We start from the raw sequence: 26,529 nt of genomic DNA on the forward strand, positions 1-26,529 counted from the left end.
CTCCACCTCTATTCTCGCCAAGTGATAAGCACTTTTGACAGAGAAGGCTCCATTCTTTTCATAGTGCCAGATAATTTTGTCAACCGTAACTCATTCACTTAGGGGGATAAATTTTATGGTTTCCACTTCCTCCGGGCTAAACAAATTGCCAAGAAGTTCTAGGTTCCAGCAACGTGTTTCCTCCACAAATAAATTACTCACTGTGGCAATGCTATGCCAATTCGCTGGAGGTGGCGAGATTATTCTGAAAAAATTATCCCGAGGCACCCAATTATCGCCCCATATTTTGATGGATGAACTGTCCCCTACTTGCCAACGCAAGCCCCACAAGATTACTGAGCGAGCTGCTGCAATACTCCTCCACACAAAGGAGAATTAGAATTCACTTTTGCACTCAGAAAATCTGTGTTAGGGAAATACCGAGCTTTGATAGGCGAAAAGCTAAAGAAGAAGGCTGAGAAACAAACCTCCAAGCTTGCTTAGCCAAAAGAGCTAAATTGAAGGCATATAAATCGCGAAAACCCAATCCTCCTCCATTCTTCGGTTTCCATAACTTTCTCCAATTAATCTAATGAATCTTCCTCTTTCTTGGATCCCCACTCCACCAAAATTTGGCTATCAACATGTTTAGTTCCTCACAGAATGTTTTTGGGAGTAAGAAACATTGCATGGTGTAAGTAGGCATTGCTTGGGCTACCGTCTTCACCAATAATTCCTTCCCCTTACTCCTAAGCAAACCGCCACGCCAACCTTGCATCTTTTTCCACAAACGATTTTTAACATATGCAAAGGTTGATTTCTTTGATTGTTTCACAAATACCGGCAAGCCCAGATATTTATCATGAAATTGTACTTTTTGAACTCCAAGACAACTTGCTAAGAATTGTTTGATCAACATCATGCTACACAACTCTTATTAAAGTTAACGGATTGTCCCGACATTAATTCGTAAGTACGCAGCAAGGTTTTGATGTTCTGGCATTTCTCCAAAGTACCTCGGTGCATTTTTGCACACCGACACACCATGAATGAGTCCGAGTTCTTTTCCATTACTTAACAACGCGGACAAACCTTCGACACATATGACAAACAAGTCAGGAGATAAGGGGCAACCCTGTCGAATCCCCCTCTTAGGAGAAACAAGCCCCATCTGCTCGCCATTAACTTTGAAGGAATCTGTAACCGTTGAGATACACAACATTACCATACGAATCCAATTCTCATTAAAGCCCAGACACCTAATCATTTCCTCCAAAAAATTCCATTCCAAACGATCATAAGCTTTACTAATGTCAAGTTTCAAAGTCATAATACTGTTCCAACCGGATTTTTGTTTATGCATGGAGTAAGCAATTTCCCCCGCCACCAAGGTATTATCCGAGATTAACCTTCCTGGAACAAAGGCACTCTGCATCAGAGAGATAATCCTTGGCAAAATCCTCTTAAGTTTATTGGTGATCACCTTAGCCACAATTTTGTAGATAACGTTGCATAGACTTAATGGACTAAGTTGTGTCATTTCCTTCGGATCTCGAACTTTGGGAATCAATGTTATATGAGTGTAGTTGATTTTCCATAGCATACATCCTGAATGTAACATTGAGCGCACTCCATTACAGACATCAGTCCCTACAACATCCCAATGTTTTTGGCAAAAACCCGGAGGCATGCCATCGAGCCCAGGGGCCTCTATGGGATGCATTTGGAATAGGGCAAATTTGATTTCTTCATCAACAAATGGCTGACTGAGCTCTTCATTCATATCCATGGTGACTCTCAACTCAATGTGCTTTAACACCTCATCTAGATGTTCACCACCATTAGACTCGAAAAGCTTCGTAAAGTAATCTACAACCACCTTTTCCATACCCGATTTATTGTCATGCCAGTCTCCGTTTTCGTTTTTCAGTCCATACAAACCATTCCGTCGTTATTGACGCGTGGCTTTTTGGTGGAGATACTTTGTATTTCTATCGCCAAGCTTCATCCAATTCTCCCTTGATCTTTGGCGCCAATAAATTTTTTCTTGCTTAAGCAAGGAGTTTAATCTTGCAACTAGCTCTCTCTTCTGTCCAATCGTAACCTTTGTAAAAGGTTGACCGAGAAAGGAGGTAAGCTTGTTCTCTATTTCATCAATTTCTTTAAACCCCTGCCAAGTATTTTGACGGGCCCACTTAGCCAAATTCAATCTTGTTTCTTTGATTTCCTCCGTAACCTGGAACATAGGAACACCCTCGACCACTTTAGCCCATCCTTGTTTTATTGCTTCCCGACACCCATTCTGTGAAGTCCACTGTTCTTCATAATGATATTGTCTCCGGCATTTCAACGGTCTCCGTCCACCCTTATTGTAACCTTGAGAAATAGTGGTGTGTGAGCAGAATAAGACTTCTTTAAATGAGTAACCTTGGAGGAGGGAAATAGTTCCAGCCACGCATAATTGGCCAAAGCCCTATTGAGTCGCACCTTTTTCCCTCCACCCTTATTGTAAACCATATGAATTTATTACCACCATAGCCCAGGTCAATAAGTTGACATCTCTCAATTACATTCTGGAACCCTCCATTCGCCTATCTCGATGCAGATTACCACCTTCTTGTTCATCAGCTTTAAGAATTTCGTTGAAAACACAATACACACCCAAGGCCGCTGACACGAAGATAGCCATAAAAGAAAGTGACCCTCCAATTGGACTCATCTCCCACGCCACCCACATCCATATCTATATGATTCAAGGAGTATGACCGTAAACTCAAATTTTCATGTTCTGTTCCACATCACACTTAATCCCCCCCTCCGATTATCCTTTACTGGCAACCGGGAAAACAAAATCAAACTGCAATTGTACTTTGAATCTTTCCATTTGAGCCACGCTGCTCTTAGTCTCACAAAGAAAGACAATGTTGGGATCTTTATTGGATATCAACTTTTTAAGCGCATGAACTACTCAGGGGTTCCCAAGCCCCCGACAGTTCCAACTGATACAACTCATTGCGAGCGGCAGGGCTGACCTTCGGCAGCCGCCGCCTATAAATCGAAAGACCCTCCATTCAAATCAAGTCTACGTCTTGAAACACATGTGGGAAAACCAAAATATTCATCACGATTTGCACGCTTACCCAACTCAGGGAAAGGTTCACAAGCACGTGCATGAGAACTAGCCAAACCCCTCAAACCACCTACTCTTCTTACGTTCGATGATAGGCATAAGATTAAATGGGTCAGGTCCCAAAGAGAATTCCAAATGGCCCAAAGGGCTAATATTACTTTCTTGGACCATCAGCCTCTGCAAACTAGAGGATGTCGATGACCCCAGACTCAAGAACACATTGGCTCATTCCACTACTGCTATGAGGGACCCCTGCCACCTCATCATGAATCCGTGTCTCCAAGCATGGATCTGTTAGGGGCTGGTTTTTAATATTGACACCAAATAAGGTTAATTCTTGCTGAGTAGTAGTGAATATGTCATTATAATGCATTGACCTATCATCAATCTGCATAGCGGGAACCCCGAGATGATTGTCATTAGATCCCATGGGAATAAGGCTAACTGGACCGCCATAATAAGGAATTACAGCCATACAATCAAATCCCATATCCTCCTCGGACGCAGCTGCATTTAAATCTGGCAGATTTGGACGAGGTTGATTTTCCTGATTCGCATTTGACAGATGGTTCATTCCCCCTTCATCCGTCGCATTAACTTCGTGGTCAACTCTCTGGTCACCAACGTGTCGACAGCTCTCTGGTGAACCTTCCGACATCTCCTCATCGTCATGGAGTGGCGCTGCCATCTTCCAGCCTGGGGATGGATTTAAACCGAACCGTCTCCCTTGAATTTTACGATAATCCAAACTAATCACATCATTCTAGAACCAACGACCGTATGGTTTCGCTAGATCATCATCATTGCGCCCTCGAAAATGCGAGCACTGCTCCTCAACGTGATCTACCATCCCACAAATTAAGCATGTTAGGGGTAGTTTCTCACAATACTACAAAAGAAGTTATCACTGGCGAAGCAAAAACCGACAAGAACTCCAATTTCTGTCGAAAAGTTGATAAAAATCCGACATAAAACCATGCAATGTCGGATTGGAATAGCGACACCATTGCTAGCATAACAAAAAGGCTTCGATGTCGGTTTGTTTGCTTAATCTGCCACGAATCTGCGTCGGTTAAAAGCGACACTGAACTCTACGTCAATTAAAAGTGACATGCTCTTCTGACATAATGGCGGTCATAACCAACATCAAGTCGCAATTAAAATATAAAGTATTCAACCCACTGTCGGTTTTAACTAACATAGTGTTAAAATTAACAAATAAAATATTCCGGATGTAATAAAATATGCAAGCTACAACCGACAACAGCTAACAATTAAATAAATAAAATATGCAATCTACTAACGGTCTTAACCGACACCACCTATGTTAATAATAAATATATAAACAGATTTGTCTCCGCTTTCGTTTTCAATTAATAGTAATTAAAAAAATTTATATAAAAAAATTAATAAATTTCATGTATAGGCCAAAACAAACATTAATAAAAATTATTAACAATAAAAATAGTGCCAAAATATACAAATATTTTATATCCAACATTCCACATAATATACAAAAACTCATCCGTCATAGCAAACACTAAATCCGACAGTACAAATATAACAACTGATTGTGCCGATTGTTTGACTGTTCAACCTTAACCTCTAGGTCCGCCAATCGTTTAGCATTCGCTTCGTCCTTCTTTCTCAACTCATTGTTTTCAGTCATCAGCAGTGCCATTGAACTCCTAGCTGATCTACTGGAGGAATTTGAAGTAGAAGATGAAGAAGATGCATAGGACACCATATCAGGAGTCACCCAATGACCATATCCTTTGACTCTATTATGATTCTCAGGACCCATCGTATCGACATAAACTCAGGTCCTAAGTTCATCATTATCCTCTTGGCCTGACTCAATCAAAGTTTGAAGATTGCTCTCAATTGTTGCCTTGCAATACAATTTTTAAAATTAAAATTCAACAATCATAAAACAGAAAAATTAACTATAGATAATACAAATTAATAACAATGAAATACTAACACGAAAAAAATCAATTACCCCTATGCGCTGAGATGTTTCATCAATCCAAGTTTTATCTTTTCGTGTATGACATTCATGAAAAAAAGTAACAGGATTTGCCTCCTTCCCATGCTTTTTTTGCTTTATTTATATGTCAATGAAAAAACAAACAATTTTAAGCAAACTTCATATTAAAAATAAAATTTCTAACAACCATATATTAAATTTCAAATTAGTAACATTTCTCAAAAATGTACAACCCATACAAATTCTTGATGCACCCTTGCAAAAGATTTTGAACCGGTTGTATGGTTCATTGGTTTCAACAGCCGATTAATCCTATTTTTTTTAGCAACCTCCTGAAAAATAAGAGAATTTATTAGACAAATTTAAAGTTATAACAAAATAAATCATATAAAGATTACCCTTGTTTTTTCTCTATTCCAGTATGCCACCAACTCAACCTATTGTGCAGGATTCACATCACGACAAGGGTGGGTGCGCACCTCAATTGCTCTATTAGTATAATACTTTTTTTTTTTAAACTTATTTCTATACTCTTTGTGCGCATGCTCCGCAACCTGAAGCTTCATGTGACGGATCACAGACATTTTTTACTATATCTTCATCATCAAAAAAAATATTTCCCTACTTCCATAAAAAAAATCAAGCTAATTAATTATTATTATAATCATTGACTTATTCTTGTATTTTCAAGTTAAAAAAAAAATATCTATACCTTTATTCTATTGTAGAAAACTTCCTTCTCTTCTTCCTTAATCTTAAGATCAGCTACATATTTCCTTTGATTTAGGAACAATCCTTTTGGAAGAAGTAGCCATTTCTATGCCAAGAAAATACTTTAGCGTCCCAAGGTCTTTAATGGTGTTGAACAATAAAATATATACAATATATAAAAAAATAAAGTCCATACAAATTGGGTCAAACTACAAGGTAAAAAAAAAAAAAGTAATCTAGCCCAAAAAATGAGAATGAGCTTTATATACAAATCAACATCCATAAATAAATAAAATAATATATGAAGTTTCTTCCTACAAAAGGGGGAAGAAACGTGCAAAACAGGAGCTCCCCATTTTCTTCAACAAAAGGACGTGGAAGATTGGGATAGTCAGTGAGGGAAGTTGAGAGAAAGTGGCGGAAGACACAACCTCTATCTCCCCACGTAAAAGCTCTAGAGCCTTCATAAGATATCTATAAATAGGCATAAGTTGCAGTGAAAAAGAGAGACACAAAGAGAGGAGGCGATACTCTGCAGAAAATAAGAGAAACTTTGAGAGAAAATACCAAAAGCAACAAAGTGTTACCAGAAAAGAGAAAAGGGGTTCAACCATTCGTGCTTTCGAGTCAAGATCCAAAAGAAGAAAATTCATCACCAGGTATGAAACAAGTTCTTTTAATTTATTTCTTTCTTGTTTAATGTTGTGTTGCAGACAAAAGTGAAAAAAGAGGGCGTAATCAACTACCCAGAGTCTATAACTTTTAGTTTATACAAGAAAGTTGCAACGTTTAAAAGAGAAATGAAGAAGAGGATATGGACTCCCCACTGACAGCAGTAGAAATAATCTCCAAAATCCCATGAATTTCTTCGGGGTGGCCTAAACCACCCCGTGAAGTTCCAATCAAATCTAAGAGATCCATTTTCACCGTCCATGCCAAGAAAGAAGGAGCCATTGGTGTCACGACAAGCAATAGATTTGATAAAGAATGAGCAAGTTTCGACTCCAAATATCGATGACAACCTGTTCTTCATTCAATCAACAACGGTGCAGAAGCGTGCTGGCGAAAGCAGAACAATATGCTCCAAGAAGGTGGTACGTTGCTGATGTCCTAGACTTTAAAGATTACTCTAGAGAAGGAAAAGGAAGAAGACTTTAAAGATTACTCCAGAGAAGGAAAAGGAAGAAAAGTCTTCTAGATAACATGAATGTCATTCATGTGGTTATCATGTTGGGTAAAGTTAAAGAAGGTTGAAAACAACAAAGGATCATTCTAAAGGCCATCTGTCAAAAATCAAGCTAAGGAAGCAGACATAAGAAGCCAAGTTTTATATGGAAAGTCATTCTTTGAGTTCCAATGAGAAAATAGGTGCATTTATGGACCAAAAGAAGCCAAGATGCAACTCCAGAGGAAATAAATTGTTCTGTTAGTAATTCTTTGGTGTTTTCTTTGCTACTCACGGGTACAAGACATAGAAGATGCCTTTGCATAAAATTCCATAAAAACCCACTTGGGATAAGAATCCAAGGAAAAGGAGAAATTGGAAAAGATGGTGTCTCCCTTTATATTTGTAAAGTTCCAGCAAAGTATATTGGGATGATGTTTGCATAGTATTTCAAAGGTGGACCAAAGTCAAAGCATGAGACTTTACCAAAAAAGAAAGTTAAAGCATAGGTCAAAAATATTGACCAAAAGCATTGAAATGAAACTGACAGATTCTACAAGACAAAAGGAAAGAAAGAAAATTTGCCAATCTCTAAATAAGTAGCGAGAATGTATTTGCTTCTCTGCCACGTGAAGTTGGACTTGAAAGAGTTCAAGCTATCCCAAGTTTACAGGGAAGGAAAAGCCTGCTGTCAAATTTCTCAAATTAATTAGGGAAACCCATTCACATGGCAACCTTTATTAACACCCAAAGACCTGGTAGACAAATCAAAACTACAAGAAGATTTTGGGAAAAGCATCAGTTTGCATAAGTGTCAATAAGAAAGAACAACCAAGTATGATCAAGTTACCATGAGCATGGCTATCATAAAGCCATTCACGTGGCATTCAAATAAGAAAGGCCATAGTGCCCATCTATTTTCTGATTAAGCATAGAAGGCAGCACATGGACGGGAGCAAAAAAAAAAAAAAAGGAGGGTGTCTACTGTCTACTAACCAAACTAATCACAAGACTCTTTACGGAGAAACGTAGATATCGGAAATTGATAATTAAACATTAACGCATCAAGACTCATTCAAGTATGGCAAACATGAAGAATGTCTTACTACAAAATTTTAGAGTACAATCCTCCCCTTTGGAGCCATAAATCAACACTTGTTATCAACAAACTCAGGGCTGCAAATCAGAAAGAAAGAAATTGACATTAAGTCAAGGTGGAAGCAGTGTTCAACACCGAATGGAAATTGATTCGCACTAACCAATCACACTCAGCAAACACTTTTCCTCTACATATTCCAAAGAAAAGAAAAAATGACTCTCCATAAAGAGGACACAAAGACTCTTCTCCCCTATACATCAGAAGCTACAAAATCTAGAATACAGAAAATGAAAATGGAGTCACCTGCTTGTTACTTTCTCCTCCCTTTTTGCTTTTAATTTTTCGATCCACAAAAGAAGTACAAGCAGGAGAACAATGCAACAGAAAAATGAAAGCTTGTGGCCTGCACAAAAAAAGGCCTTTGCAATTTAAGGGGGGGAAATGATGGTAAATTGAAGAAATTTGAAAAGGATCTGAGCTCTAACAAACCTTACCCATCCTCACTTGGAAATCAACGGTTACCCAATCCAAATAGAAGTTCGAAATATACGAAATCCACGGGAGCCCAAGTACATCGAAATTGATTCTTGCTTCTAAAGGAAAACCATCGTGTATTAGAGCCAAGAAAAATAGGAATTTCTAAAAGCCATCTCATGAAGGGGGGCGTAAATAAAGTCTGCGCCTCACACCTCAGGTGGAGAAGAAGAGAGGTTGTTGAACCTGGAAGCTTTAAAGTCATATATATATAAAAAGTAAAGCTTGCTGTCAAAAGATTGGGTCAAATGGTTTCAAAGTCCCATTTTAAATGGGGTTGAAAGTTCAAAAGAAGAATATAAAAAAATGGGGAGAAAAGAAAGTACAAAAAGACAAGTCAAAGCACCATCAAGTTCCCTTATAAAAATGTGAAAGTGACGTGGTCCTAAAACCTTGCCAGATTGTCATACTCAAATTATAATTAATGGGTCATTTACCTATTAATTATTCAAATCCCAAACAGCATAAAGCCGTATTAAATATCAAGTGGTATAAAACTGCTAAATTCCACACACATATTCCTTGGTTTATACTCAATCATATGCATTGAAGAATGTAAACGAGGAACGCAACGGATTAATTTCATGGTCCTCTACAAATCATGACGGAAGTCTCGAAAGCAAAGCTTGAAGCCCACCGTTGCACTAACACACAAAGTTGACCAGGTCGACATTAATTAATAATTAATTGTAGTTTAAATAATTATTGATTATTAATTAAGCAATTAATTAATTATTTTATCACTTGTGTAGGAGGCCAACAAAGCTTCGACACATAGGATACAACTACAACTTGTAGAAAGCTTCTCACACTCTTGATCAAGAGTGTGCGAAGCAACATCAATATATGGAGTGGTTGAAGCTTGAAAAAACTTCTACCTTTCAAGCTAAGTGTCCCCAGAAAAAAAGGCACAAGCTTCAACCACTCACGATATGTGCCCAAAGGAAAAAGCTTCAACCACTCAAACTATGTGCCTAAAGGAAAAAGCTTCAACCACTCAAGCTATGTATCCAAAGGAAAAAGCTTCAACCACTCACGATATGTGCCCAAAGGAAAAAGCTTCAACCACTCAAACTGTGTCCAAAGGAAAAAGCTTCAACCACTCAAACTATGTGCCTAAAGGAAAAAGCTTCAACCACTCAAGCTATGTATCCAAAGGAAAAAGCTTCAACCACTCACGATATGTGCCCTAAGGAAAAAGCTTCAACCACTCAAGCTATGCGCCCAAAGGAAAAAGCTTCAACCACTTAAACTATGCGTCCAAAGGAAAAGAGAAAGCTTCAGCCACTCAAGCTATGTGCCCAAAGGAAAAAACTTCAACCTTTCAAGCCATTTGTCCAAAGGAAAATGCTTCAACCACTAAAGTTGTATACACAAAGGAAAAAATTTCAACCAAATTTTCTTTGCTCAACAAAAAAAGAAGAAGAAGGAATTGGGCTTAAGAAAAAAAATATATATTTACTTGGGCTACATCCAAAAAAAAATGAAGAAAGAATTTTTAAAGTATTTTTCTTCAATGACTCGGGAAATATAAGACACCTCCTTTGGTAATCCTCCTTGATAAGAGACTTGGGGGACTCCTATTATATGCTAATACACTTTAGTACTCGAAAGTTTCATGAGTACTCAGCAACTTGGGTTTTGCAAGTCCCTATTAGAGAAGCTTTCCTCACTCGGGAACTTGGGGGAGCACTATTTGTTCCATACTTCTCTACCAACGAAACTACTAAGCACCGGTCAACTACATACCTTCAAGGGCCCACTAAAGAGTTCATGTGGAGGCACCCTTGCTGAAGCACATGAGTTTCTCTCCAATCAAGAGACCAATCACAACACTACTCGCGTCAAAATAAAAATAAAACTCCTAGAGTCCCACATTAACCACGGACGGAGCTAAAGACTCTCCTTAACTATACAAGGAAACCGTTCTTGTACAATTAATTGCTATTGCCATTATTGTGCTTAAACTTGTCATTAGAACTCACTATTGATGATTAGGCTTAAACTTATGTCTTGTGTAAAATCTTCACTATTAATGAGGAATCCTCTACGCTCGTGGACATAACCTAATTTAAGGTGAACCATGTACATCTTGTGTTGCTTCCCTACCTCTACATCTTTACATATTATCCTCACCAGGTGACCGGAGCAACCTTGCAAAGGTTTCAAACTTGACACTTTACGTCGTTCCAAAGTCTCACTGATTTTATGCATCAATATTTATAAATAGTTTTTTACAAGCAATTGAGCCCGCGCGATGCCGTGAGTTTTAAAACTATGTTAAACAGGTGGAATATATTAACATCTATTAGCATCCTTATGTTCAACAAAGAATAAAAAATAGATGTTTGTAATACATAGGAAAAGTTTTAAAACTCTTTAATTCTTCTTTCTAAGTAAATTTGACAAATACGAACGATCCAATCTTCGACCAATTCAAGTGTTTACTTTTTCTTTTCTTCTATCAAATTTGTCATGTCACCCAAGGTCATATGCAAAGCCAACTAACTGAAAACATTTGTGTTAAGTTGTGCAAAAAGTTGAGTATGCTTTAATTGAAAAAATAATCACTAATACAATTAGGCAAGAAGGGGAAGGAGATAATCTTGAGGAGCTAGAAATATTTTGACTTCAACAAGAAGATATTGACAAGGTTTTACATATGTACCCGCAAGCTCCAAGCTGTGGTATCAACTCCAAAAAAAAAAACAAAAAACAAAAAATCGTCCCAAACAATATTAGAGAAATATTTTAGTCCATCTTAAACTTTGATTTGTGGCCTTGCTTATTTTTGTACTTATTAACAATTACTACTATGTCGAGGCGAGTTTCCTTACAACAAGACCAAGAAAAATGATAACTTATTACAATGTGGTATTTATTCCTGAACCCAAATTGGTACCATAATTGTTTATGACTATAAATAAGTTATTGTTATAAACTTCTTATTTAAGTGTGATTGTATAAATCTTAGATTAGATTTGATTTTAGTTATTCTTTCCTATTAGGACTTGTAGTCCTTGGAGGAGAAGGATTTCATCCCCTTCTTATTACTATAACTAAAAGCACCGCATAAGGGGAATAACACATCTTCTACACAACCCTACAAACACATCTCTCTCTCTCTCTCTATATTTTCTCTGTGTCGCCGATCCCCTCTCTTTGTCAGTTAAATATAGGCCACAACACGTTATCAACACGCTCCTACTGCTGCGCTTAGGAATCTGACGTGCAATTTTTCTGCATCAAACTAGTTCATCAATATCATCACGCTATCAAATTCTTTCAAAAACAACGGTTTTTAACTCGATATTTTTGCAGCCCTGAGAGCATGAACATTCACCATAATGCATGACCCAACTTTAAGTTTTTCGAATTTTAGATTCTACATAAATTGTCTATGCATTATATTCATAATTGTTGAGTTATGTGAATTGATATTGCCATGAATTGCATCATATATATGTCCATGCATTAAATTATATGTTGAATATGCATCAAATTTCCTTAATTTTATAATCTGGAATTGAATTAAAATAATTTTTTTTTTGGGTTTCGTTGAAACCTAACCATGTCACATGGGCCACCCCATTCCCCGAGCTGAGAAACCCAATCCTAGAGCCACGGCTCTAGGCCCAAACCCTAAACCCAACGCCCAAACGACGTCACATCTCCTACACCATCGAGTAGCATGGCCTGCAGCCATGCTCAGCCACCACGACTACCTTACTAGACAACTTGAAGTTGTCACTGATGAGTCTTGACCGAGATTCGTTTGAATCTTATCGGTTTTTCTTTCGAAATCTTGATTTAATTTTTAGGGTTCCTAAACACAAAGTTGAGAGCTTTTACTTTCCGTTCCAATTTTTGGGTTGCCGTTGAACCCACGGCTTTCACCATGACTTTTTTGCACCACAACACGACCGCCAGAAGCGTGGCACCGATTTTCTTCTCCGGCGAGTTTACCCAGCTCATGCTGGGGTGTCTGGATAAAAAACCCAAGCCTATTTAGGCTTGGACTATCTCTTGGCAAGCACCAGCCCTTTGGGCTTCAGCGCTTCTCTTAGCCCAGCACCAGCCTATTGGCCATGATGTTCCCACCGCACTGGATCCCAGCCACTGTGCTAGTATATATGTGTTTGTATCACACACAATGGCACCCTTATTTGGGCCATAGCCATCTGGGCCTGCATTTGCAGCCTGCGTTTGTGCATATGGGCTTTTTACTCAAAGCCCTTCCCACGAATGACTCCAGCCCAATTGGGCTTTGGTGTCTTTGTGTTTGCAACCTAGCAGAACCCCTGTAGGGCTTTTGGGGTTCCCTGCACCTAACCGCACCAGATCTCAGCTTGTAGCTTGTGATTCGGTGCACCTGGCTCGATCAGGCGCTTCGAGAACTGCTTGTAGCCGAGCCGAGCCCAACCCATCCTAATTTTTAGACTTGGGCCTCACATTTCAAATTACTCTGCCCACCCGTGGGTTTTGGCCTATTATTTTGGGCCCCGAGTTTAAATGCTTATTTGTTTAGGCCCTATGGGTTTTTATATTTTTTTTTCGCCCAACCTTTAATTTTGGCCCGAAGTCCAAATAATTAATTCAATTATTATCATAGGCCCCGAAGACCTACTTGTATATATTTGTTGTATATTTCCGTATATATATGTGTTTGTTTGCAGGTACTATGAACCTGTAGTTCATAAACTTTTAGCAAAAAAAAATTAATTGAATGAATTTAAGTTTTCAAACTTTAATGCATATGACCGGTTCAATTAATTTTATTCTAGGTATGACTAGTGGGAAAGTTAGTTGACTGGCAGATAGTACAACCACGCATACCGTTTTGCATGAACGCATCTATTTCACTAACTTTGTACCTAAGAATGCACATTTGACAACCCTCTTAAGTCCATCTAGCCTGATCGAAGGATACGAAAAGGCCCGTATAATGATGTCCAATGGCACTATTTTAACCATTCAAGATGCACTTTATTCTCCACGTTCCAAAAGAACGTTGTTGAGCATTAAAGATATTCGAGACAATAATTAAACAATAATTACCACGTTGAAACCTATGTAGAAAACGAAGTTGAATTTTTGTGCTTAAATTCCTTCGAATATGGCCAGAAGCATATTCTAGAGAAGATGGAGCGTATCCCTAGTGGTATTTATACTATGACCATACGCCTTATAGAAAGCCACTATGTGGCCGGCTCTACCTCTGGGACTGCGCACAAATTACACTTTGGCATGATCGTTTGAGACACCCTGGATGAACAGTGATGCGCCGTATCCTCAAATCATTACACGGGCATCCATTAACCTGAAGTTTAGGTTCGATTCAAGGAATCACATGTCAAACCTGCCCTATGGGAAAACTTATTATTAAGCCTTCTTATGACAAGATTTGTTCGAATCCTCATATTTATCTATAAAGGATTCAGGGGGATATTTGTGGACCGATTCACCCTCCCTGCGGACCATTTAGATATTTTATGGTATTGGTTGACGCTTCCACACATTGGTCACACATGTGCTTGTTGTCCACAAGAAACGATGCCTTCTCCACACTAGTGGCTTAGATTAACAAGCTCAGGGCTCACCACCCTGATTATCCAATCAAAACTATTTGATTGGCTAATGTTGAAGAATTCATATCTAATACTTTTGATGACTATTGCATGTCGGTTGAGGTTGAAGTTGAACATCTATGTAAGCCCTGAAATTTAATTTACTATTATTTTTTTAATTTCAAATAGGATTTTCAGCCCAATTTTTATTTTACACTCAGCCCAACTTTTTTTTTTTGTGTGTGTAGGCCTATTGTTATAACCCACCAAACAAAAGACAAAGACTCTCTCTTTCTAATTTTCGAATCAGCAAGGAGAAATTGTTTCTTCCCTTCTTGTTCTTATCCTTTCCTAAATATCTTTTTCCAATACTCTATTTTGCTAGCTAGTGTAGGCTATGTAACTACGAGGTGGAGGGTTTTTAGAAAACGGTGGAAACCATAAACAGAAGGTGGAGAAGCTAGGGGTGTGGTGGAGAGTCTATGGTTGCAGGTGGTTGTCCATGGTGGGTTTAGGTTGCTTTGTAAGCAGTCTATATAGCTAAGTAATCTAAGATATGAAGTAGGTGGTGGAAGGTCTAGGTTTAGGTTTCAATCATCACCTTTTCCCCTATAAATAGTGACACTTCGAATAGGAATTTTAATAGCAAGTTTTCTTTTAGTTTATAGAGAGAGTTTGAGTGAGAACCCTGAAGAAAAAAGGAGGTTTAAATTTGCAGAGGAAGGCTTAAGGACTTGATGGTGCCTTAAAGCTTGGGAAAGCTAAGGAAAAAGATTTTAACTTGTCTGGAGTCGAGGTAGGGGTTTCTTGGGGAACTTATCACCATTGGGGTATTTGTCTTGTTTAAGCTTTGTGAAATATGTGTTATACTTGATATTTCTCTGTAATTGATATAATTGTGTATTTTGAAATATGATTTATATTATTGTTGATAATGTGGATATTGTGATGATGATGGTGATTATATGCATATGTCATTGCATATTAGAAGGGATGGATTTTAGTGGTTTCGAGATTGGTATATGGAAATGGAAATATTCTTTTGTGCGATTGAGTTCGACTCTCGTAGAGACCAGCAAGGGTGGCAAAAATGAAATTATAGGAATGGTATCAGAGCCACTCTGCCATTCGGTACGGATAAACTAGCGAGGACACCGGGTTGCCCTTAAGTGGGGTGGATTGTGAGATCCCACATCAACCAATGGAAAAATGGTAATGTGCTTTATATGTGCACACTCCCTTCTTTGTAGCATGCGGTCTTTTGGGGACTCACTGGCTTTGGATTCTGTAGGAACTTCGAAGTTAAGCGAGTTTGGGCAAGAGCGGTCCCAGGATGGGTGACCCACTAGGAAGTTCTGGTGCCGAGTTCCCAGAAAAAAACTGTGAGGGAATGGTAAACCCAAAACAAACAATATCTTGTTACGGTGGAGCCGATCTGGGATGTGACAATCCAGTACCCCATGTTTATACCCATAACGGCTGGGCAGAGGCGTTCATTAAGTGCTTACAAATGATTGTTCGATTGTTGGTTATACGTACCAAGGTCCCAATCATTGCTTGGGCACATGCAATAATTCACGCAACCATGTTAGACCGGACCAACCTTGTGAAGGTCACAAACTTGTCACTTAACGTTGTTCCAAAGTTTAACTGATTTTACACCATTTGTGGGGACGACACTAATTCCTACTCTCACCAGCTTTGTCAGACTAGTTTCTATTTGATAAGGCATCGCTCTCTAACATGGGGTGTGAAGGAATGCACAGTATGCAGAAAAACACCCCTTGCATGGCTAGTGTGAGGCAGCGAATGAGGGAAAGGAACAAGTTTGTTTTTCAAACTAAAGTCCAAGAGGTTAGAACTCAGAATAAAATATAAAAAATGGCGATACGGAATGAGATCCTCCAACAGCAGTATGTGAAGCTCTTCGAGATGTTTCACGAGGTTATACAGACTCAGTCTCAAGAGTCATTGCCCTCTTGACAGCGGATTAACACATAGGTACCTACGCGAAGTTTCACATGTCTTCAACACGGGGATTCTTAATAAGGAATGGCCTTCTACCCAAGATATTGATCAACACGAGACTTCTCTCAACCCAGCTGCTTCAAATTGAAACAAGATAAGTGGAAAAGGACATCTCCTTGCAAAAGGATTGGAATGATCAAAAGCTGGTTATCGCGACTGTCAAGACCTCTTTAGGCATCGTCGAGAAAAACCTATCCATATAGACTCAAGGATCATTGACCCAAGGGTCATCGAAGGAATCAGTCTGTTACCATAACCAAGGTCAACTACTAACCTAAGGAAGAAACGACAAGACTTAGATGGACAAGAAGGTGTTTGAGTCTCGAGGAACTTCCAACCGAAATTTCCTTGAAGCCAGTATGGTGAATAAAAAAAAAAGTCACATACTCTTGACTAAACTTCTCCACTTCTAAATAATGATGGAAACTTACGAAGGAGGGTTCCAATAGTCCCTGACTCCATTCAGGACCCCCTTATCCTACAACTTTTTTAGGAAGTGAATAGACTAAAGGCCAAACGCCATGCCAGGGCCAGGCTTTCTGGTAAGAAGGATCTTTGGCACCCCTCTACAAGGAGAAACAAAATAGAAAATTAGTTTGCTATCGTAAATTGGTGAGGGGGAAGACCCAATTAAGCATATCTATCTCTTTGAATCCACCATGGTATACCGAGGCATAATAATGAAGAACGATGTCTCATTTTCCCCTTCATTCTTTCTGTGGGAGCTCTCAATTAGTATTGTTGTCTTCAACCTGATACAATTCTTTCATTAAGCTTAAGAGACTTTTTGTGGTGCAACGCATCTTCTAGGCTGATTGCTTACACTCCGCTAAACATTTATACACCATTCGTCAGAAGTCAAACTAGTCATTATGTGAATATGCCCGTAGCTTCAGCCACAAGTATTCTTTTGCGTTGCGGTAGATTATAAAACAACACTCAGGGCCTTCACAATAAGTGTCCACATACACTTTTTCCCTTCGACATGTGTTACAATGTGCCTCGAGAACTTGTCATTATTCTCACCCACTTGGTTATGAAGGAACTCACATTCATATCACCAACCAAGTGATAATTTTTTTCTTTGGCAACTTACCACCCTTTCCACCAACTAGGTAATGAAAGAACTCACCTTGGTCCACTAACTAGGTGATGGAAAGTACAACCAGTACTCCACTCTTTTCACTAACCAGGTAAGGAAGGAACTCACCTTGTATCACCTTGCAGTATGAAGCGTTATTAACATCTCCTTCAACTGTGCCAGAATGTCAAACATTGTAATATATACAAGGAGACCGAAGACTCTCATCAACTATAAAAGGAGATCGTTCTCGTACAATTAATTCCTAATATCATTATTGTGCTTAAACTCGTCATTAGGACTCACTAATGATGATTATGCTTAAACTTATGTCTTGTGTAAAATCTTCACTATTAATGAGGACTCTTCTACCCTCGTGGACGTAACCCAATTCAAGGTGAACCACATACATCTTGTGTTGCTTTCCTACCTCTATCTCTTTAATTATGATCCTCAACAGGTGACCGGAGCAACCTCGCGAAGGTTACAAACTTGACACTTTACGTTGTTCGAATGTCTCACAGATTTTGTGCATCAACATTTGTAAATAGTTAGCTACAAGCAATTGAGCCGGCGCGATTTGTTTTAAAAATGTGTTAAACAGGTGGAATATATTAAAATCTATTAGAATCCGTCTGCTTAACAAAGAATAAAAAAAATAGATGTTTGTAGTATATAGCAAAAGTTTTAAAACTCATTAATTCTTCTTTCTATGTAAATTTGACAAATGCGTACAATCCAATCTTCAACCAATTCAAGCGTATACTTTTTCTTTTGTTGTATCAAATTTGTCATGTCACCCAAGGTCATATGGAGAGCCAGCTAACTGAAAACATTTGTGTTAAGTTGTGCAAAAAGTTGAGTACGCTTTAATTGAAAAAATAACCACCAATATAATTAGGCAAGAAGGGGAAGGAGATAATCATGAGGAGCTACAAATATTTTGACTTCAACAAGAAGATATTGACAAGGTTTTACATACGTACTAGCAAGCTCAAAGTTGTCGTATCAACTCCAAAAACAAACAAACAAACAAAAATCGTACTTGGGCCACATCCAAAAAAAAATGAGTAAAGAATTTTTGAAGTCTTTTTTCTTCAATGACTCGGGAAATATAAGACGCCTCCTTCGGTAATCCTCATCGATAAGAGACTTGGGGGACTCCCATTATATGCTAATACACTTTAGTACTCAAACGTTTCATGAGTACTCACCAATTTGGGTTCTACAAGGCCCCAACCGAGAAGCTTTCCTCACTCGTGAACTTAGGGAACCACTGTTTGTTCCATACTTCCCCACCCCAAAAACTACTTAGCACCAGTCAACTTCATACCTTCAAGGACCCACTGAAGAGTTCATGTGGAGGCACCCTGGCCGAAGCACACGAGTTTTTCACCAATCAAGAGACCAATCACAACACGACACGTGTCAACCTAAAAATATAACTCCTAAATTCCCACATCAACCGGGGACGGGAGCCGAAGACCCTCATCAACTATACAAGGAGACCGTTCTCGTACAATTAATTCCTAATGTCATTATTGTGATTAAACTCGTCATTAGAACTCACTAATGATGATTATGCTTAAACTTATGTCTTGTGTAAAATCTTCACTATTAATGAGGACTCCTCTACCCTCGTGGACGTAGCCAAATTTAAGTTGAACGACGTACATCTTGTGTTGCTTCCCTACCTCTATCTCTTTACATATTATCCTCACTAGGTGATGGAGCAAACTTGCGATGGTTACAAACTTCGCACTTTACGTCGTTCCAAAGTCTCAATGATTTTGTGCATCAACATTTATAAATAGTTTCTTACAAGCAATTGAGCCCGCGCAATGCCACGAGTTTTAAAACTATGTTAAACATGTGGAATATATTAAAATCTATTAGCATCCTTATGTTCAACAAAGAATAAAAAAATAGACGTTTGTAATATATAGCAAAAGTTTTGAAACTCTTTAGTTCTTCTAAGTAAATTTGACAAATACGTACAATCCAATCTTCGACCGATTCAAGCGTATACTTTTTCTTTTCTTCTATCAAATTTGTCATGTCACCCAAGGTCATATGCAAAGCCAGCTAACTGAAAACATTTGTGTTAAGTTGTGCAAAAAGTTGAGTACGCTTTAATTGAAAAAATAATCACTAATACAATTAGGCAAGAAGGAGAAGGAGATAATCTTTAGGAGCTAGAAATATTTTGACTTCAACAAGAAGATATTGACAAGGTTTTACATACGTACCCGTAAGCTCCAAGCTGTGGTATCAACTCCCAAAAAAAAAAAAAAATGGTCCCAAACAACAGTATAGAAATGTTTTAGTCCATCTTAAACTTTTTTTTTTTGTGGCCTTGCTTATTATTGTACTTATTAACAATTACTACTATGTCGAGGCGAGTTTCTTTACAACAGGACCAAGAAAAATAATATCTTATTACAATGTGGTATTTATTCATGAACCCCAACTGGGACCGAAACTGTTTATGACTATAAATAAGTTATTCCTTTATGTACAGAGGTTTTACTGTAGCATGCACATCTCTTATAGCTTTTTATTGAATTATTGAATCCCAAAGAATACTTACATTATTGAAAGGAAATACAAATGCAGAAGGAATTGAAATACAAATACATAAGAAGGAAAATTATCCACTTAAATGTTTATAATCAACAATAAATTTCTTTTAACTTCTTCAATTCTTCTTAAGCAAATTTTTGAACCAATGTGCTGAGAGTTTTGGGTGTCTTTTCAGCCCATCATTATAATCCACGTAGTTTAAACCAAATCGGACGGTGTATCCAGAATTCCATTCAAAGTCGTCCAACAATGTCCATGGAAAGTATCCCTTCACTTTCGCACCATTTCTGCACACACATACACAAATGTTCAAATGGATTAGGTCAATATAATGATTAAATAACAATAACTTAAGAAGGCTAGGCAGTATATAGCCTTAATTAATTTGTTAATAACTACTTACTTGATCGCCACTTGAAGGTAACATAGGTGACGGTAGTGGTAGTCAATTCTACCGGTATCAAGAAGAGCCTCGTCAATTGATAGTTTTGGATTATTCGACTCTGATACACCTACGTACATATTATTGCACAAAAAATTAAATTTAGCTTTTTCCTCTAAAAATATAAAAAAAACATGCAGTTTTAGTTAACACCATTATAAATATGTGAAACTTTTGCAATTAATCAAGGCTTAAAAGTACGTATTACATACCATTCTCAGTAATATAAATGAGTGGATCATTATATTTTTCCTTTGTGTAGAGCACAAGATCGTGAATTCCTTTTGGATATACATATAACCAATCTGAAGCAGTCTGCAACACCATTTCAAGATAATACGTAAATGTTGGGGAAAAAAGCTAATCCTCCAAATGCAAATAGCTCAAAATGATAAATTTGATGTATACCTGTGGACCAATAAGTACTCCATTAAGCTCAGCTGCCACAATATTTACAAACATTAGAATACAATTGGTGTAAATATTAGAATATAATTAATGTAATTAAGAGGTTAAACTAGGTCAAGAAGAACCGAGAACTGAAGCTATTCAAAGTAAGTTTCCTTCGGCACTCACTTGTAAGATCAGCTCGAGGATCTGTTACGAAGCTTGCCTGTAGTGAATTGTTCTTAGGTGTACTAGTTGTGTATCTAGCAGTATAATAATTTATTCCAAGAAAATCAAATGATCCGTTTAGCGACTTGGATTGTTCCTTTGTGAATTTTGGCAATCTTTTTCCAACAATTGATCGCATGCTGTGTGGATAGTCACCGCTTGTTAAAGGGTCCAAAAACCTACAAAACAAGAAAATTCCAAATATTAGCCTAATTATAGCATTATAGATAAATAGTACTGCTAGCTAGGTAGTATCAATGTTACAAGTCATAAGTAAACATGATGTAATTGGGTTTATGTATAATTTAATAAGACACTTGCCATCCAAACATAAAATCCAAAGATCGTAAGGCAGCATCTTTATCTTGCTTTGACTCCGAAGCAGGCTCAAACCAGTATGACACCAATGTTATCCCTATCAAGCCTTTCTGAGATGCCTGCACAAAAATATGAATTTTGGTTGAATAAATAGGAGTTATAGAAAAAGATACAACCATTAGATTATCTTACTACTGAGAGTATTCCCTCTTGTATTACAACTCAATAATAAAGATTCATATAGAATTCTCGATTAGGAGCCAATAATCTGACCCAAAAAACAAAATAAAAAAAATTAAAAAAAAAACAGTTATTGAACCTGATATCTATTCCTGTACAATTCTACAGCTGCTCCATGAGCAAGAAGAATGTGGTGTGTCACCAAGTATGGTTCAATGGCTGAATCTCCACCGGTGCAGTTTAGGTTTTGCCAAGAAGAGCAGCGTCCCGGTGCTAGAGTCCCAACAGCATAACCCATGCTACTAAAAGTATATGGCTCATTTACCGTGAACCAGTGCTTGACTCGATCACCAAATTCCTTATAACAAAGTTCTGCATAGTCTTTAAAATGATCTCTGTAGATACAAATTTATGTTACGTATATCAGTATGTATTTTATCAAATTATCAACGACAAAATAAATTTTGTTCACTTACACAATACGAGGGCTTAAGAAACCACCATATTCATCTTCTAAAGCTTGGGGAACATCCCAATGAAAGAGTGTTACAAACGGCTTTAAACCTATAATACATGATCAGTAAAATCAAATTAAAAGTCTGATTGAATGATGTTCTAAAAATTCATGTAATAATTGTTTAAGGTAGGATGATTAACCATTGCGTAGGAGTTCATTGATGAGATTGTTGTAATAATCAATTCCTTTCCTGTTAACGCCACCACTTAACGTTCCATCTAATTAGAACAAAAATAACAAGAAAAAAAAGGGTTACCCAGTAGATAACTCGATCACATTACTTTAGTTAAAAGTATATAAAGAGAATAATTTTCTTGTAGGAAAAATAATTCTTATGCACAATATTGTCAATGGTCCCAACCAAAAAACGAGAACGTGGAGCGACTTACTTGGTAATAATCTGGACCATGAAATAGATAATCTGTAAGCATCCAAATTCATATCCTTCATAATCCCCACATCTTCCTAGAATGACAAAAGTTTAAAATTAAATATTGAGGATCTCATTATATATTGTTCTTTTTTTTTGTGTAAAGGCTCCAATTTAATATGTTAACATGTGCCCTTCAAGTATAAAGGGTCAAGAGACAAAGTTATGAGGTTTTAGACCTTATAACGGTGATATTGATCAATAGCGACGTCTCCGTTACTGCCATCAGCGATTTTTTCTGCAGTTATTCAAAAACATAATGGTGAAATCCATATCATGTGCAAAGTACTTTATATGCGTGCGCACTGATGAAGTATATACATATATTGTACATATCACATGACCACGTACTATTGGTCTCCCAACAAAGTGCATGGCTATTAGAGAGGTTGGAGTTTACTTGTCCTCACGAAGAAAACAATGAGGTGCTATTTCTACTCCTTTGAAATGAAGTAGCAAAAGTTTTCATATTACCAATTGATTAAATCACAGACCTGGATGTTTGTGGGTGAAGGTATCCCATATGCTTGGTCCTCTTCCATCTTCTTTTACTGCACCTTCATACTGAAATACGCACACATGCATATACGTAAGAGTACTACTACACACGCAAGGAAGATGACAACATTATAATTCATGCATGGATGTTAACTGCATGTATAAAATACACCAAAAATATGGTAAATAAAGACAGAAGATATATAAATATATATATATATATATTTATATATACTGACCTGGTAAGATGCGGAACCTGTGCCAAATATGAACCCTGGTTCAAAACTGCTACGATTGAGAAATTCGCAATGAACAGGTGGATCTGTATTAGTTGCTTTGCCATTTGTCAATGCAAAGCCAATGAGTAGCAGCACACCAAAGAGCAAAGGTCGTGAATATTTCATTGCCATAATTTGGGAGTTTTGATATCGATCGAGATAATTAAGTTATCTCCTCCGGGAATATTGCATGGGGTTTATATAGAGAAAGGGGGGAAGGGATATGGTGTCTACGTACTAGCTCATGAGAATAGTAAAGGGTTAAAATTTGTAAACAAAATTGGCTTTGAAAGTCCTAGTTTAAAGACCAAGTCATGGTATGTTTAAAAAAAAAAAAAAAACGACCAAGTCATGGTCTGTAGTTTAAAAGAAAGCACGTTCCATGTACCCAAAAGTTGCGTATGTATGTACGTAAAAGAACGGATGATCCTTGCGTTCCACCTATGAGGAATGCACATATTCCACAAATTTTATGTTGTGATCGTTTAGTTTCTTAATCTTTATTGGAAAATCATCTAAACAAAAAGACTTATATTGAACTATTCATTTTATTGATATATTTGGATAACTAAACAGTCTTCAATTTGAATAGTTTTTTTGTATATATGATATTCAAATTAAAATTAAAAAACTAATAACTTATTCAAACAGTAGAAAACTACTTGACCCAGCAAAAAAGTAGAAATTTATGACCAGAATTCTTTACGTAAGTACATAACGGATAAAGATGAAGAATTTAATCTTGATCTTTTTGTTCTTGTTAGAGTTTTAGTATTGAATCGGTAAACCCAGTGTTTTTGTGAAATTGTCTTTCCACTCTAATTAAGAGGGGATCGAAATAGCTAGGTTCTCAAGTTGGCTATTTTGCTCCTAAAGATTGTGAAAGGATTCCATTGGGGTGGCTTTTTCGAAGGTTTGGACACCTTCAAAGTATAGTAGTTACACATTCTTCTTGCTAGTACAAGAATGAGAATAGTAAAGGGTTAAAATTTGTAAACAAAATTGGCTTTGAAAGTCCTAGTTTAAAGTCCAAGTCATGGTCTGTAATTTAAAGGAAAGCACGTTTCAAGTACCCAAAAGTTGTGTACGTACGTTAAAGAATGGATAATGCTTGCGTTCCACCTATGAGGGATGAACATATTCTACAAATTTTATATTGTCATCGTTCGGTTTCAAAATCTTTCTTTCAAGATCATCAAAACAAAAACAATGATTTGAATCTGAGATCGTTTAGTCATTTAAATATATGAACCTAATTGACAGTGTCGACACTAAGTAAAAGATTTATAACGAACTATATTTATTGATACATTTGGATGACTAAGCAGTCTTCAATTGGAATAGTTTTTTGTATATATGATATTCAAATTAAGATTAAGAAATTAATAACTGATACTACAAAAATACTTTATTTATTACAAAAAAAAATATTCCTTGAGTTGAAAAGTAAGATAATGTACACAACAGTTCGATCGATCTCATCTTAATTTGAAATGATCAATCCTTGAGTTACCCTTGAGTTTTCCACAAAAGAAAATGTTTTCTGTATTCGGAAACAAATGGTCATTTATCTGCATGTTTATATTATGTCTGTCCAACTGTTGAAGGGCATAGCTTTTGAAGTTGAATATGGACGATTAGCTACAGAGACTTATTCAAACTATAGAAAACTATTTGACACCACAAAAAAGTAGAAATTTATGACCAGAATTCTTTACGTAAGTACATAATCGATAAAGATGAAGAATTTAATCTTGATCTTTTACTTCTTGTTAGAGTTTTAATGTTGAATCTGTGGACCCAGTGGTTTTGTGAAATTGTTTTTCCACGCAAATTAAGAAGGCATCGAAATAGCTAGGATCTCAAATTGGCTATTTCGCTCCTAAAGATTGTGAAAGGATACCATTGGGGTGGCTTCTTCTTGGTAGTACAAGAAATTGATTAGCTGTTTCAGAAAACAGGTTTTTTATTAGCTTACATCTATTTATTTTGATTTAATATTTTTGTACAATTCAAAAACAAAAATTTTGACCCCCCCTGTAATTTTTCTAATTTTTTTCTTTATTTGAATTTTTGGGACTTATATTGAATTTTAATGTGTATCACAACCTGAAGGGATTGGGAGGGAGGGTCATTTCATTTTTGGATATAGAATGAATAGGTTCAGGAGATGAGAGAATTAAGGATACGCACCAGAAAGACTATCCAATGTATAATGATGTGCCGAAAAATAGAACATTTTTGTTACCCGACCAACCCTTAGGAGAAGCAAATGCGACACGTAGACTAATCAGTAAAATTAAAGAAGTAGCATTTAATGCAAAAATAGCCAATAGGAAAGCAAATCCTCCAATCTACCAACAAAAGAATTATACCATTTGATCCCTTTATCAACCAAAAAATTGTACGCCTTATATACTGCTTTGGGTAACCCTCTCAACAACTAGAGATCCATTCGCTGAACAAGGCGACTAGTTGAAGTACGGATCCTCCCAATATTGGGAGTATCCGTACTTCAATTGAGCTGATGACAAATCATTTCACCATTTTAGTTGGAACTTTAGGCGGTTCTCAAAAAAAGATAGCGAAAAAAATTATTCCTAAAGTTTAGACTAAAAGGAATGTATAAACCAATGCTTCCATAGATTCGATCGTGGTTTACAATTATATCTTCCATACCTGTTTATTTGGGATTGTCTCCCGGATAAATAAAGAACAAGAGTCAAAGAAAAGGCAGTGATTCAAATCTAGATTTATCTGGTACCCCATCTAAAAATCACAAAAAGAAAATAAAAAAGAAAAGTAACAAGTCACAAAACATATTGTATCAGACTACTTGTCTTCTTGTAGTTGGATCTCCAAGCTTTTGGAATGCTTCGAATTCCAGTTGAGCATCTAAATCTGGATCAATACCAGCAAACACATCTCGAAACAAGGTTCTAGCTCCATGCCAAATGGATTTAGTTTTTGTCCCATAATCCCCCACTACTATATATATCGTGCAACATGACATCTGTCTGTATGTTTTTTTTTATTCATTCGATTTTTTTTAAGCATAACATAATATAGCGTATTTGTATAATTTATAATATAAAATATTCTTCCTTTAAGCATTCCTTAGCTCTGATTTATTGAATTTCCTTTTATCAATTTCTTCATCTTCATCGAAAGATATATCTTTCAATGCAATAGTTATATGACAAGTAGATCTTTTTATAGGATAACCCCATCCTCGAGCCAGGGGCTTTCATTTTTTCACAGTTGCGTGTTACAGATAACGCCAGCCACAAGGACCACTCTTGTGTTATAACTAATATAAGATAAAATTAGGTGATGCAATAAAATTAAAGAAGGGAGCGACGTTGAATTAAGAAAAATGATTGA

The 26,529-nt window shown here is 37.0% G+C and overlaps 1 protein-coding gene and 1 long non-coding RNA gene across 2 annotated transcripts; both read right to left on the reverse strand.

The window, feature by feature from the left end:
- Positions 1-8,024: 8,024 nt before the first annotated feature.
- On the reverse strand, positions 8,025-8,768 carry LOC139195925 (uncharacterized). Its single transcript, XR_011581005.1, has 2 exons — positions 8,569-8,768; positions 8,025-8,477 (listed from the first exon to the last, which is right to left on the reverse strand). It is a non-coding gene; the product is annotated as an uncharacterized lncRNA (long non-coding RNA).
- Positions 8,769-19,718: 10,950 nt separating this feature from the next.
- LOC139196432 (beta-glucosidase 12-like) lies at positions 19,719-23,322 on the reverse strand. The gene is made up of 13 exons (XM_070822377.1): positions 23,107-23,322; positions 22,864-22,933; positions 22,549-22,607; positions 22,329-22,404; positions 22,080-22,157; positions 21,899-21,986; positions 21,562-21,817; positions 21,246-21,361; positions 20,886-21,103; positions 20,718-20,749; positions 20,522-20,624; positions 20,271-20,379; positions 19,719-20,154 (listed from the first exon to the last, which is right to left on the reverse strand). Exons 1-13 carry the CDS (start codon positions 23,275-23,277, stop codon positions 19,983-19,985), a joined length of 1,548 nt encoding a protein of 515 aa, XP_070678478.1. The 5' UTR covers positions 23,278-23,322; the 3' UTR covers positions 19,719-19,982.
- Positions 23,323-26,529: the final 3,207 nt, after the last annotated feature.

This window comes from Malus domestica, chromosome 05, assembly GCF_042453785.1.
Source record: "Malus domestica chromosome 05, GDT2T_hap1".
NCBI lineage: Eukaryota > Viridiplantae > Streptophyta > Magnoliopsida > Rosales > Rosaceae > Malus > Malus domestica.

Coding starts and splice junctions, on each gene's coding strand:
- LOC139196432 (XM_070822377.1), bottom strand. CDS start 23,277: ATGGCAATGAAATATTCACGACCTTTGCTCTTTGGTGTGCTGCTACTC. Junction 22,158..22,328: donor ATGGTCCAGATTATTACCAA/GTAAGTCGCTCC, acceptor TGTTCTAATTAG/ATGGAACGTTAAGTGGTGGC. Junction 21,987..22,079: donor CAATGAACTCCTACGCAATG/GTTAATCATCCT, acceptor CATGTATTATAG/GTTTAAAGCCGTTTGTAACA.